The sequence below is a fragment of the Octopus bimaculoides genome, chromosome 11 (assembly GCF_001194135.2).
Source record: "Octopus bimaculoides isolate UCB-OBI-ISO-001 chromosome 11, ASM119413v2, whole genome shotgun sequence".
NCBI classification, from domain to species: Eukaryota; Metazoa; Mollusca; class Cephalopoda; order Octopoda; family Octopodidae; genus Octopus; species Octopus bimaculoides.
In genome coordinates, this window is record NC_068991.1 from 8,572,010 (window position 1) to 8,587,265 (window position 15,256).

At 37.0% G+C, this 15,256-nt stretch overlaps 2 protein-coding genes across 3 annotated transcripts in view; one reads left to right on the forward strand and one right to left on the reverse strand.

Annotated features, from left to right (window-relative positions):
• Positions 1 to 1,207, reverse strand: part of LOC106880889 (TBC1 domain family member 7) — a 16,374-nt gene extending 15,167 nt beyond the window's left edge. Inside the window, exon 1 of the mRNA XM_014931042.2 lies at positions 544 to 1,207. Coding sequence (XP_014786528.1) covers positions 544 to 739 — 196 coding nt within the window. The 5' untranslated portion in view covers positions 740 to 1,207. The remainder of the gene's footprint in view (positions 1 to 543) is intronic.
• Positions 1,208 to 1,553: 346 nt separating this feature from the next.
• Positions 1,554 to 15,256, forward strand: part of LOC106880898 (uncharacterized) — a 27,410-nt gene continuing 13,707 nt past the window's right edge. The window contains exon 1 of one of the 2 annotated variants that reach the window (XM_052971483.1): positions 1,554 to 1,907. In XM_052971483.1, the coding sequence (XP_052827443.1) occupies positions 1,774 to 1,907 (134 nt within the window). In that variant the 5' untranslated portion in view covers positions 1,554 to 1,773. The remainder of the gene's footprint in view (positions 1,908 to 15,256) is intronic. The other variant, XM_014931059.2, reaches the window with a different exon arrangement.

A 15,256-nucleotide genomic window follows, 5' to 3' on the forward strand; every position in this document is an offset into this window, starting at 1 on the left:
TATATGCATACATATATATATGCATACATATACATGTATATATATGCATGTATATATATGCATACATATATACACATATATATGTATATATATGCATGCATTTATATGTATATATATGTGTGTGTGTATTTATGTATCAATATATATATATATATTGATACATAAATATTGATGCCGTAAACATCCAACTTACCATGCCATTAGCTAAAAAAAACTTTATATCCTTAATGAAATAATGAAATAAACAACTACAAGGAACAATTTACACACACACTATATATATATATATATTATATGTGTGTGTGTATATATATATATATATATATATAAAACCATCAGTAATACGTAGAGATACGCGGCGTATATACCACCATCATTTATATGCAGCGAAACGGGAGAGAAGGGTAGAAAGAGGTGATGGTAAAAGAAACAAGCCTCATCATCTCAGCATAAAATGAATATAAACAAACAGCAGTGAATGAATGAACGTTACAAAAACAACAGGTTTCTTTAAAAGCTTCCTCCAGAAAATAAACAACCTACCGAGTAGAACTTTCCAAACATCGAGTCTATAGACTGAGGGTAAAGGAAATTTCAACACGAACAGTTTTAATTTCTCTATGTCGACACGTTCTTCCTTGAGAAAAGACTCGATGTACTTCTTCGATTCCACTGCAGCGGACATGCCAAATTTATTATAGAAATACACGCGGAAATTTCGATCCTTTTCGTCTGCCATGGTGAGGAAATAACAGCTCGTAGAAACCAGATTTCAAAGTCCGTAATAAGATTTATATACAATATTATATATATATATGTATGTATATATATATGTGTGTGTATGTGTGTGTAATCGAAATCAATCAATTAGTTGAAGAACTGATGCGTCGATATGGCGCAGTGTTTAAAGAGAAAGCCAAATTTTCTGTGCCACCTTTCGATTTATTATTATTTTCGCAGCGAGCACTTCTTTCATGGTTCCAGCAAGTTTCCGCACAACGTTTGTCAGAATTGATGTAGCAGCCTTTTTACTTTCGTATAAAATCAATTATAGGCTGTCTTCTTCTTTAGTTATAAGTTGATTAATTTCGTCTGTATAAATAATAACGATGTTTTCTACATTTCTTGAATTTAATTCAAATGGGTGCATTCATAAAAATTTTTCCGGCGCATAAATACGATGTGATTGAAAAGAAACAATATTGACAAAAGCGAAAGCGAGAGAAAGACAAAAGAGAAATGAAAAAATATAGATGAAGAGAGGGTAAGCAAAAAGAAAGAGACTAAGAGTGAAAGAGGGGGAAGAAGAGAGTGACAAAGACAGAAACAAAGAGAGAGAGAGGTAGAGGACAGTGACAGAGAGAGGCAGTGATAAAGTGAGGGAGAGGAAGAGCTATAGAGAGGCAGAAGCAGAGTGACAGAGAGAGGCAGTGACAGAGTGAGTGAGAGATACAGAAACAAAGCGACAGAGAAAGGCAAAGACAGAGAGAGGGGAAAAAGTGAAGCAAAGATAGAGTGCGAGAGAGAGAGAGAACCTGAGTGAGAGACAGAAACTGAGTGAGAGAGAAAAGAAGGGGAGGGAGGACGAGGAAGAGAGAAAACTCAATTTAATAGCCGCCAGCTTATTTACAACAGCAGAATGCGTTGCTCCGAGCACCTGAGAGATAGTAGAGTATAGTGGTAGATCTGTCTAACGCACAGCGATTGCAAGCAGCTCAATATATGAAGTTATTTCTACGGGAAGCCTAACTTGTCTTTTACTGTGTTCTAACAATGTCTGTGAAACCACCTTCACCACTGCAAGTGGTCGTATACAATGAAATTCCTCCTCCCAAAGAATCCGTCGCTAGTGGTACCCCTCCTAAAACCTCCGACGTTGTGGAATCGTTGCGAAGTGCTTTCTCCAGGTGAGTACAATAGAAAGCTATTTACCAAACAGCCTATCACTATAAAAATATATTATATTTTTTTTTAAATCACATACTCCGTACCACATACATTGACCCAGCGAGAGAGAGTCTGTGTGGGCGTTCGACCTCCTAGAATTAGCAAGTCAAATCGCACCCTTTTATAAAAAAAAAAAAAAAGCACACGTTAGATAATGTAGTTTGGGGTTCCTTACAAACCGGGAAAAGACGGTATTGAGACAACTGGAATGTCTTTTAGACCCGTTCGATGAAGTATGACTGGGGACTAAACAGCAGCCCCAAACCTCACCTATATGCACCTATAAAGAGCTGTCAAAATAGTCCTAGGTAAAAACCCCACTGTTTAACGACGAATGTTTCCTTGACCTGCAGTAAGAACTTCACATTTCCCTGTATTGCTTGAAGTCATTAGATTTTGATACATCCACCGCCTCTCCCACCACTTTTAAAACCTTTATTTCATTGATCAAAACACTATTCTTTTATCTAGTTATTTATATTTATAATTTATTTAATAACTAATTGAAAGATATTTCCTCTGCAAATGTGCTCCCAAAATAGCCGGACAGTATCGCTTTTTTTTTTTTTTTGCCACAATATCTTCTCGTAAATAAATTAGAGTAAATTTAAGTATATTCAAAGAGATTGTACCAGTGTCTAGGCCTTAAAAAATAAACGAAAAGTCAACATGACACTTTTGACGAGATAACTGAGTTGATCGTCTTTGTGGGCACCAATCCTTTTGATAGTAAGCAAGCGTTAAGGTCCTAAATCTGTATTTCATTAAATGAAAACCTGAAGGTATTATTCTCTTTTCGACACGCACACGCGCGTATCACAAGATGAGTGGTGGCAGTGACTTCGAAGTTTCGGGCCTGTTGGCCTTCAACCAACGAAGGTTTGCTGGTTGAAACTTCGAAGTCACTGTGATCGCTATCAGTAAATGAGTTCTCTTCACAAAAAGTATTGAGTTTAATCTAAAATTGTTTCTATTTATAGCTCAACATAAAAACAAACAAAATGTATGATGCTTCCTCATTTAAGTACAATTTGGTTAAGCGAACGTCGCTCATATCGCATCCTTCGTATCTTCTCAATAGATTGTAAATACAAACCAGATACTTGCAGATCATTAAATGTCCTTACAAATCACCTGGACCCGGATACACAGCACAAAAAGTGCACGCAAAATATTTGTTCGAACACTCACTTGCCAAATGATTATATATATATATATATATATATATATATCATAACCTGCATGATATATGTAGTGAAAACTGAATGTGCGTGACTAGTTCTTCGCTACTTTGGGGGCTGCTGTCAGATAAATTCTCGGATAAGTTGGACCATAATAGCTAATGTTTATCCGGGAATGGGATGACGTCTGTTTACAATATAATATATATATATGTATGTATGTACATATATATATATATATATATATATATATATATATATATATATATATATATATATATATATATATATATATATATATATATATATATATATCTGTGTGTGTGTGTGTGTGTATGAGAGAAAGAGATAACACAAGCAAAACGCATATTGAGTATGTGACATCGGTAATGTTTACATTATTAGAGTCTCTTTCAAGTGCTTTAATCGGCATACTACCAAGTGTATACCCAAGGTTTAAACAACTCCTTATATATAATGTATGGATATATATGTCGCCGAACAGCTCTTGCTGAAACGAATCTTTGATACACCAAATATTCTTGAAGATATCACGTTCAAAACCCGCTAAAAAGGTGTTGCCCAACACTTTAAAAGCCCTTATTTTCAAGAAAACTTTCATTTATTTCCTTTTCCCGTATTAATTCTCTGACTGATACCTCATGGGTAAAGCTCTACTATTACTGTATTATATTTCCTTTTAAAAATGTTGGAAAACTCGATATGTATAAATATTTATTCAGTCGTTTTAAATTGTGTTAAACTTGTGCGTATAAATGAGCTACTTAGTGTGTGTGTGTGTCTGTCTGTGCGCTTGCATCTACAGAATTTCGTCTAAAAATGGTTATAGAAAGAAACAGAAAAATAATTTTTTTGTTTTGTTTTAACCGGTTATAGTTGTATCTGATATATAATATCGTGTGTGTAGTAGACGACTAGCTGTATTTAAATTAACTTCATTACTAGCCGCCCAGAAAACGCATAATAATAATAATAATAAATATAAGTTCTTTAACACCAGGCCATTCCTGATCCAGGAGAGCTATGGACAAAGACATTCCATACGTGACAAACACATGCACACACACACACACACACACACACACACACATTCTCATTGTATTTAGAATCCTGACCAAATGAAGGCTACCTTTTAAAGACGATACGGTGTTGTTTGAAGGAGGTTTGGCTACCATTTTGGTTGAGTGACCACGTATGTTTGTTTATGCTGGAAAGAAAGTTTTTCGGAAAGAAACTTAGAAAAAAAAAAGAAAAAAGATGGTTCCAGATTCAGTCCCATTCCTTGTTCAGGAATATCGTTTGAACCATGATTGGAAAAGATACAGATCTATACTGTTTTAAACAAGCATTTGTGTAAATTTGCGTGCGTGTGTGTGGTCACACATGTGTATGCATGTATAGGTGCCTAAGAAAACGCACACGCATTATCACTGAGGTACATCTGGAAATACTCCTCACCTGATTCTGCTCAATACCCTCTTTGTAATGTTGTTATTCTGAAGAAGGCCTGTTGGTTGATGAGGCTGTTTTGGGGACACTGATGGGGAGTGTAAGCCCAAGAGGTCCTAAAGGCGTACTGTTTATGTCTATGGTCTCATGCCCAATCATTATCAATACTTCCCCACGTCCTATGTCCCTAACACCCATCCTTCCATCACTTCACTACCATTCACTCAGATGCTGTAATTACATGAGAGCAGAACTGCACATATTTCATCCCCTTTTGTGTTACCAGCTACCCCTTTGTCACCCATCCTGCATTCTTATTATCATCCCTTCCCACTTTATGTTGCATTGAATGCCCCCTTTCTCCTCATGACAGCTGTACCACATACTTCCCCACTTTTTCATATCTGCTATCAATCTCAGCACATTCCTACCATCTTTGTCTGTTACTATACCCTTGCATACCTCTGACCTCCATCTCTGTCACTGTGTATCCCTCTCTTCCCATCATTTCACATCTTTTTATTCCTGTCTATCTACTGTTTTTTTTATACTGCTGTTCTCCCCTACACATTTTTGTACTGCTACCTCCTACTCCTATTCCTCCTCCTCCCTCCAAATAGATTTTCACTGTAGACCATACCACCACCTTGGTTCCCCATTCACTGCATTCACCTCTATCCCCATCTCTGGCTACCTGTCATTCTCCTTCCACATTCCTGATTTTCTCATCCTGATTTAAAATCAGAATGTAAATTTTTTTAATTACCTCACACTCCATCAGTTACGACTGTAACAAGGGTTCCATTTGGTCTGATCAACAGAAGGGCCTGCTCATGAAATTAATGTGCAAGTGGCTGAGCACTCCGCAGTTGCATGTATCTTTAATGTAGTTCTTGGGGAAGTCCAGTGTGACAAAGAATGTGATAAGGTTGGCTCTTTGAATTACTGGTGCAACTCATTTTTGCCAGTTGAGTGAACTGGAGCAATGTGAAATAAAGTGGCTTGCTCAAAGGCACTGTGGGCTGCCAGGAATTGAACTCATGGCCTTATAACCACGAAGAAAATACCCTAACCACTTAGCCAAGCACCTTCACAAATTTTTCAAATTATTATTCAATTTATCGAATTTTGAGCCTCACAGTGGCAGTAACAAGTGACCAAGACCTTTGGCAATATACCGTGCTTTAGAAGACTTGTTAAGCCAAGTGGGATCATAGCCATGGCCAATGCCAGTGTTTTGTAACTGGCACCTGTGCAGGTGGCACATAGAGAGCACCCACTACACTCTTGGAGTGGTTGGCATTAGAAAGGACATCCAGCTGTAGAAACCATTGCCAAATCAGATTGGAACCTGGTGCAGCTCCCCAGCTTACCAGTTTTCAGTCAAACCGTCCAACCCATGCCAGCATGGAAAACGGACATTAAATGAGGAGGAGGAGGATCAGTACCAACAGTCTCAGAAGGCTTGCATAGATATTATACACAGCCATCCAGATTATGTATTAGTTGAAGTGGTGTCCTCATCTTGGTTGTTGCTTTCAATAGGTTTCAGCTGTGTACACTCTAGCCTTCTTCAGGTGTCTTGTCAATCCCCTTAGTGGCTACAGGCATAGCATAGTGGATAAGGGCACTGGTTAATGCAGTGCACTCACCTAAGTTCAATCCCAGGCCAGGCATTGAGGCGACTGACAAGACACTTCTACTTTTAAGATCCGTTGACAAAATTATTTTGATTCGGGCTCAGGTGTCACTGGTTTAGGATCCAGTCCCACTTTGAACAGTCAAAATGGGGACACCACTCTGATTAATCATATACATAATGTAAAAATTCCCCATCTCAAAAATATAAAAGTGTAGTCTTCCAGGTTGTTAATGGAAAACAGAACTACAGTGAACAAATGGTGGCTGGTAATTATAGAGATGATTGAGCTAAATTAGCAGTTGAAATTACTATTTTGCAATTAGTATTTTTTTTCTATAGCTTTGTAAATAGAATGTTGTGATAGTATACTATATTGCTCAGTCATTTTAAGTGGAAGCTGATGAGAATTAATTAATCAAACTTGTCTGTTAATGTCATGCTCAACAAAGTCTTGTATAATGAGTCATAAACATCCCTAGTGACAATACAGAGCAGGAATAACATTTTTTTAAACCCATATAAATGTCAAATTAGCTATTTCAGAAAAACTACTAAAAATTATTTAACCCAGTTTTTTTTAATGGACATAAAAATATATTCTACTTTTAAGATCCTTTGACAAAATTATTTGATTCAGGTGTAGGTATGGCTGGTTCAGGGCTCAGTCTCACTGTGCCACTTTGGGAAAGTGTCTTCTGCTATAGACCTGGGGTAACCAAAGCCTTGTGAGTGGATGTGATAGATGGAAACTGAAAGAAGCCTATCATGTATATCCATGTGTGTGTGTGTGTGTGTCTTTATGTTTGTGGTTGTCCACCACAACCACTTGACAACCAGTGTTGGTTTGTTTACAATGTCATTCTAAAAAGAACCAATCACCTCATTGAAATCCATTATTTTATATTCTCAATTCAAATTCTTTTTTATGTTGACTTTAATTTCCATCCTTCTGGTCACCTACTGCAAGGTCCCAGTCAAACACCCAAGGAAGAATCAACTAAAAATAGTTGGTTCTTCCTTTTGTCACACCATATATTTAAAAAAAAAAAAATCTATTTATATTAGATATTTTTGTTCATGACTTGAAACTAAATCCAGATGAAAATTATCTAAACAAAATAGTTTCCAGTGAAATATTTGCAGTTTATCTCATTAACAATTTTTTTTACTGTCTGTAAGCGATATCTTTAGATATAAGGCTTCCTATGTATTATATTTAGATTATAAAACTCTTTATTTTCAAATGCCTGCTACAATTATTATTAAAGCAATGAGCTGGCAGAATCATTAGCACATTGGGCAAAATGCTAAGTGGCTTTTTTTTTGGTTCTTTACATTCTGAGTTCAAATCCTTTCAGGTAATAAAAGAAGTACCAGTTGAGTACTGGGGTCGCTGTAATCGGTGTATCCCCCTTCCCCGCAAAATTTTAGGCTTTGTGCCTATAGTAGAAAGGGTGATTATTATTATCAAGAAGTCATGTATTGTATCAACTGTTCCATTTTAGTTTCTGTGGTTACTCAACCTGCTAGAAATAGCAACCAAATACCCCCTCAGATTACATCTTGTTTTAAATAAGGAAAGGACACATTAGGTAATGAAGTCATTCATGGATAGTTGTCTGTCATTTGACAATGAGGATTTGGTTGTTCCAGCCTCAGTTAAGAATATTTCAAGTTCGTACCAGCCAGATCTGACCTCTCACACCTACCCTACAATGTCATTCTAAACATAAGCAGTCACATCATTTGAAACCTTGAAGCTACGAGATAATACATGATTAATTCGAAACCATGTGAATAAATGAGCATTACATTTAACAGAATAATTTGAATGCTAAAGGATTTAGGAAAATGTATGTGTGTGTGTGTGTGTGTAGATAGATAGCTATGTGATGAGAAGCTGGTGGTAAGTAGACATGAAGACAAGCAACTTTATAGAGCTTGATCATTCTGAAATGCCCCCTAAATAGCAACAGTTAAACAGATTATTTTGGCACACTATATTATATTAAACTGACAGTTATGTGTTGTCATTTCTTTGTTATACAAATGCTCCTTGCTAAACTATTTATTTTGATATCTAAGTCTTTGTCTTTGTCAACTATTTACCCCACAGCAAATACTAATCCCCTGTATAAGTTGCTGTTTTTACTTTGTTTCAGTCATTAGATTGTGGCCATGCTGGGGTACCACCCTGAAGAATTTTCTGTTGAACAAATCAACCCCAGTACTTATATCCTAAGCTTAGTACTTATTCTATCAGTTTCTTTTGCCAAACCATTAAGTCACCAGGATGTAAACACTGACACCTTTTGTCAAGTGGTGGTGGGGACAAACACACACACACATACACACGCATGATGGGCTTCTTTCAGTTTCCATCTATCATATCCACTCACAAGGCTTTGGTCAGCCCAAGGCTATAGTAGAAGACGCTTGCCCTAGGTGTCACACAGTGGGGCTTTGGTTGACCTGAGGCTTTAGAAGAAACCACTTTCCATGATCCCACAGTGTGGGACTGAACCCAGGATCATGTGGTTGGGAAGCAAACTTCTTACCATATAGATTTTTTTTTTTTTAGTTGTAGGGTGGAGCTTTTAAATGTAAACCGATTGTAGTTCCTTCTATTTAATCTAGTTCTTTGCTAACTTCAGTATACTTTTGTTCCATTTGTATCAGATAGGAATTTGAAATATTCTTAAATACTTGTGGAAACTAGATAACATATCAGAATGTAATCATATGTGAATTTTTCTGTTAAATTCACAAAAGAAGACTTCTGTTTTGTATGTATTTTATAAATTTGCTTCTTATAAATGAATGTTTCTTGTAAATTCTTGCATAAAAGGCATTGGAATTTTCACACAAGAATTTTGTCACACCATTGCATTTTATAAGCCTTGTGTGTTGCAAAATAAATTCTCAGAAAGTTATGTGATGCAATGAGAGATAACCAAGTTCTCTGGTATATTCAATCAGATGGAATTTATGTAATGCACAAAAAAGTTGCTTACCTTCTTTCTACTAACTTAGCATTACTATAACCAGTGTGTGTGTGGTTTTGGGTTCAGTCCCACGGCTCAACACATTGAGCCCTGGATCAACCACTGTCTTGTGAGCGAATTTAGTACACAGAAACTGTGTAGAAGCTTGTGATGTGTGTGTGTTTATGTTTGTATGTATGTATGTATGTGTGGAGGCGCAATGGCCCAGTGGTTAGGACAGTGGACTCGCGGTCATAGGATCGCGGTTTCGATTCCCAGACCGGGTGTTGTGAGTGTTTATTGAGCAAAAACACCTAAAGTTCCACGAGGCTCCGGCAGGGGATGGTGGCGAACCCTGCTGTACTCTTTCACCACAACTTTCTCTCACTCTTACTTCCTGTTTCTGTTGTACCTGTAATTCAAAGGGTCAGCCTTGTCACACATGTGTCACGCTGAATATCCCCGAGAACTACGTTAAGGGCACACGTGTCTGTGGAGTGCTCAGCCACTTGCACGTTAATTTCACGAGCAGGCTGTTCCGTTGATCGGATCAACTGGAACCCTCGACGTCATAAGCGACGGAGTGCCAACAATGTATGTATATATGTATGTCCTACTTCTCTTGAGTTCAAAGATTTGAGCAAAGTCAACACCAACACTAACACCAGAACCAACATCGTGCAAGCATGAAGGCACACTGGCAAAATGCTGCTCTTTTAAATGGAAACCTTACCCGTCGTGATTTTGTGGCATGGAGCAAAGTGGACCTTGCCGTCCACTCAAGAAAACACATAGCAAATGATCCACAAATACTTGAGCAAACTAAATCCTCAATTTGTTCCATTTGCCAAAAGATTTGCAAGGCACCAGCAGGCCTCAAGAGACATATTTGTGTTCATAGAACGTGATTAATGCTTTATTTTACTGAGCCCTCATATGTCATTCATGACAAGAGAACCCATCATATATATATTGTATTATGTGCTCATGTCTTTGGGTTTATGTTTGTATCCCCCCTCACTCCACCATTTGACAAGTGATGTTAGTTTGTTTAGGTCCCCTTAACTTATCAGTAAAGGGGGCTGAGATGATTAAGTACCAGATTTTAAAATAAACCCTGGGATTGATTTGGTTGACTAAAAACCATCCATGGTGATCTCTCAAGCATGACTGTAAGTTCAATGACCGAAGCAAGTTAAAAGATTTATGTGCATATAATCATGTAATATATATATATATATATATATATTATATATATTATATATATATATAATCCTTTCCCCTTCCCAGCTCACAGATATTACCAGACACCTGTATAGTTGCTATGGTTACGAATGGAAGCTTGGAAAAACAAATACAAAAATGAAATGGAATTTTGTATCAGTCAGATCAATAACTAATATTTGGTGGACAGACATGAATGGAGGAAATATAGATTTTTAAAGATGTCAGCACTCTTGGATCTCTCTTGTAAAGCAAATTTAGGTACCTGTGGTGTTGGTACGCATTTTGTGGTGTTGGTACGCATTTTGTGGTGGTGGTATTAGTAGTAGTGGTGGTGGTGGTATTAGTAGTAGTGGTGGTGGTGGTATTAGTAGTAGTGGTGGTGGTATTAGTAGTAGTGGTGGTGGTGGTATTAGTAGTAGTGGTGGTGGTATTAGTAGTAGTGGTGGTAGTAGTATTAGTAGTGGTGGTGGTTTTAGGTGGTATTGGTGGTAGTAGTGGTAGTAGTAGTGGTGGTGGTATTAATAATAGTAGTAGTGGTGGTGGTGGTCCTTCTGCTATAAGCACAAGGCTTGATTTTTGGGAGCGGGAGTTAGTTAATTACATCGACCCTAGTATGCAACTGGTACTTATTTATTTTATCAATGCCAAAAGGATGGAAGTCAATCTCTAGAATTCGAACTCATAATGCAAGGACAGACGCAATACTTCTAAGAATTTTGCCCAGCATGCTAACAATTCTGCCAGCTTGCTGTCTTAATAATAATAATAATAATCCTTTCTACTGGAGGCGCAAGGCCTCAAATTTGAGGGGAGGGGAATAGTTGATTACATCAACTCCAGTGTTTCACTGGTACTTAATCTATCGACCCTGAAAAATAATAATAACAAGAGCATTCAGAGAGTGCAAACCTCCGCCAAGGCAACGTCCTCTCAACGATTAGTCAGAGATGATTTTTAAAATGAGAATGTCTGAAATAAACTTGACTGCTCTCACAAACGAGAATACTAAAAATGAACCCAACCACTCTCAAAATTTAAGTAAAAAAAAAAGCAGGATAAATAATCCAGAATCCTTGTCCGGTACCAGATCGATCCTGAAATCTAATCGGTTTGTGCCAGTCACGAGGTCAAAGATCCCTGAAAGTTTCTTCCAAATCCATCCAGTGGTTCTTGGGATGTCTTGTCCATGGACAGACAAACAAACATACACAACTGAAAACAATACCTCCGCCTTCACTAAGGCAGAGGTAATAACTATTGTATGCAGCACACCAACTTGTCAAGAAAAGGGTAAAAGAGAAGACAGAAAGTAGCAATATGTCAAGTAAAATAAATACAGCAATGAAAGTGTGTTCACAAAAGATAGAAAAGTAAACAGTAAAAGAACCATAAAGAGGGAGAAGTGCATAGGTACATCAGAAACACTGTTAGTGGATTTGGGGAAGCATGGAGTATGTTCAGCAAAGTCTTATTTTGTGTAGTTAAGAATCTCACTTTGTAAGCACATTGTTTCAGGTTCATTCCCACTGTGTAGCATCTTGGGCAAGTGTCTTCTACCATAGCTCCAGGCTGACCAATACCTTGTGAATGAATTTGGTAGACGGAAACTGTACAGAAGCACATAGTGTGTGTGTGTGTGTGTGTGTTTGCATTCGTCTCCTCCATGGCTTGACAACCAGTGTTGGTTTGTTTACATCCCATAATTTAACGGTTCAACAAAAGGGATTGAGAGAATAGGTATCTAACTTTAAAACAACACCAGTATTGGGGCTCAATTTGTTTGACTAAAACCCTTTGATACAGTGTCCTAGAATGGCTGCAGCCCAAAGCCTGAAACCAGTAAAGGGTATATAAAACGTCGTGCTTCCAAAGCCTAGTCAGGCTCATGGGCCCGGTTTCCCGGTTTCTATGGCGTATGTGTTCCCCCCAGCTGGATGGGACGCCAGTCCATCGCAGCGTTACTCAAGAAACAGGAAGAAAGAGTAAGAGAAAGTTGGGGCGAATGAGTACAACAGGGGTCGCCACCACCCCCTGCCGGAGCCTCGTGGAGCTTAGGTGTTTTCGTTAAACACTCACAACGCCCGGTCTGGGAATCAAAACCCCGATCCTCCAATCGAGAGTCCGTTGCCCTAACCACTGGGCCATTGCGCCTCCAAAGGGTATATATATATATATATATATATATATATATATATATAAAGAAAATTTTTAAAAAAGCTATCTGTTGCATTCTTGTAAGGCTTACAAAGGAATCATATGAAGATCTGAGACAGTTATTACAAACAAAAGGAAATAAAATAAATGTATTGTTCATCAGTAGTATTTCATTAGTACAGTTTTATTAGGTTAAATTAGTAGCTTGTCTTGACCTTGGAATTCTCGGGAGCATAATTGTTTTAATATTTCATTTGCTAATCTACTTTTGGTTGCAACTAAAACATAGATATCAAATAAAGAAATGGCTAAATAAATAAATAAATAAGTATATAAAAATAACATGGTCATTCTTTCAATTACCTAATTGTTAGTAAATTATCTATCTACTTCGCCAAATAGATGATTCTATGTATGTATGTATGTATGTGTGTGTATGTATATATGTATGTAAGCATATGTATATATACATAGGTGTGTGTATGTATATACGTATATATATATATAACAGACGTGTTTGTATACACGTGTGTATGTATGTGTGTGTGTGTGTATATATATATATATATATATACACACACACACATCTGTGTGTGTGTATGCATGTGTATGTATGCATGTGTGTATGTATACATACATACATACATATATGTGTTTGTATGCATGTATATATATATATATATATATACATATATATATATATATATAAACGTGTTTGTATTGATGTGTGTGAGTTTGTATGCATGTGTGTGTGTATATATATATATATATATATATATATATATAAACGTGTGAGTTTGTATGCATGTGTATATATATATATACATGCATGCATGTGTATTTGTATACATGGATGTATGTAGGTATATATATACAGTTGGATTTGTTTGTCTTTCTAATGACTACTTATTGACTTGCCACATTTAAGTTCTGAGTGGAAATTACTTCCATTTACAGCTGGCCACTTCACTGCTCAAAATCTGAGCCGAAAACTTGTTTGTTCCCTTGGCACAAAAATTTATCTTGTATTACAAATTTTTCACTACTTTCTTTTTGTTTTGTTTAACCTACTGACATCATAACTTGTTTTCTCAGGCACTAGTTTTCTTCCTTTCTTTTCTTTTTTTTTTTTTTTTTCACTTTATCTGGAAATCAGTTCATTTTAGGGTGGTTGAATTTTTGAAGCACTAAATTAAAGCCATATCATATGAAGTGAGCTGATGAGAATCAATGTTGATTCTGGTTACTAATTGCATGGGACAGCAATTTTAATTGTGGCTCTCAGCCTGCTCGTGAAATTAACGTACAAGTGGCTGAGCACTCCACAGACACGTGTACACGCCTCCACTCTTCTTCAGTACTGCACTTCCAAACAACTTTTGGCTTCTAATCTTTGCCCATCTATCTTTGCCCTCATTATCCTCTGCAGGTACTTTGACCATACCTCTGTGACTTGTTTTCTAGATGTCTCCTTGTTTACTGTTCACCAGTTTTGGAAGCCTTGTATGTGCTTTTCCTCTTCTAAAGTATGAAAAAGAAATAATTGATTGCATTTACTCTCTATAGAAGTTGCGGTATTTTTCTTTGAAATTCTGACTTGGCTTTTAGCTAAAGAAAATCTTTACACAAGAAGAAAGATATTATTTAGCTCCAAGTCAGCTTCCATCGAGCAAACCTATGATGATGAAACGTGTTCCAGCTTTGAATGTTCTGCCATTCTTTCAGAGTATCTAGGACTATGATTATGCAGAATATGATTTGAGGGAAATTTGGTTGTTGTTTCTAGCAGGTAAGGTTAACCCCCCTCCCGCCCACCAGATTTGCTGGAAGACATTTTGAAAAGCGAGGTGAATCCTTTCCAGGCAAAGAAATATTTTTTTATAACTTTATTTGCATCATAAATTGAAGAATGCTAATTCTTTTTTTTTTTTGTTTTTCTTCAAGCTTCGTAATGATATTTCGAGAGTCGAAAAACAGCCAGTTCTGTTGACAAGAAAAATTAGGTCAAAATATATTGAAATACAATGAATTCATTGTATTTCGAACAACAGATAAAATTCAGTATCTAGTAACAGGTTATGGGCGGGGATCATAAAATGTCATTTTTGGTTTTGGTTGGTTTCTTTTTGTCTCTTTTTTTTTTTTTTTACTTTTATTTATATTAATTTTTGCTGGTGGTCATGGTGATGAAGGTCGTGCCTTTAGGGATCCCATTGTAACCGAACTATTAAACATTCTTAGGTCATTATGAGTCGTTTCTGTATACATTATGAATATTCCTTAGCAGGTTGAAGTCTTGTGAAGGGCCTTCTCTCTCTGTATAAATCTTTATACATTTATATATAACATATATATATATATATATCATCATCATCATCATCGTTTAACGTCCGCTTTCCATGCTAGTATGGGTTGGACGATTTGACTGAGGACTGGTGAAACCGGATGGCAACACCAGGCTCCAGTCTAATTTGGCAGAGTTTCTACAGCTGGATGCCCTTCCTAATGCCAACCACTCAGTGTAGTGGGTGCTGTTACATGTCACCCGCACGAAAACGGCCACGCTCGAAATGGTGTCTTTTATGTGCCACCTGCACAAGCCAGTCCAGGGGCACTGGCAACGATCTCGCTCGAAAATCCTACGGGAGCCA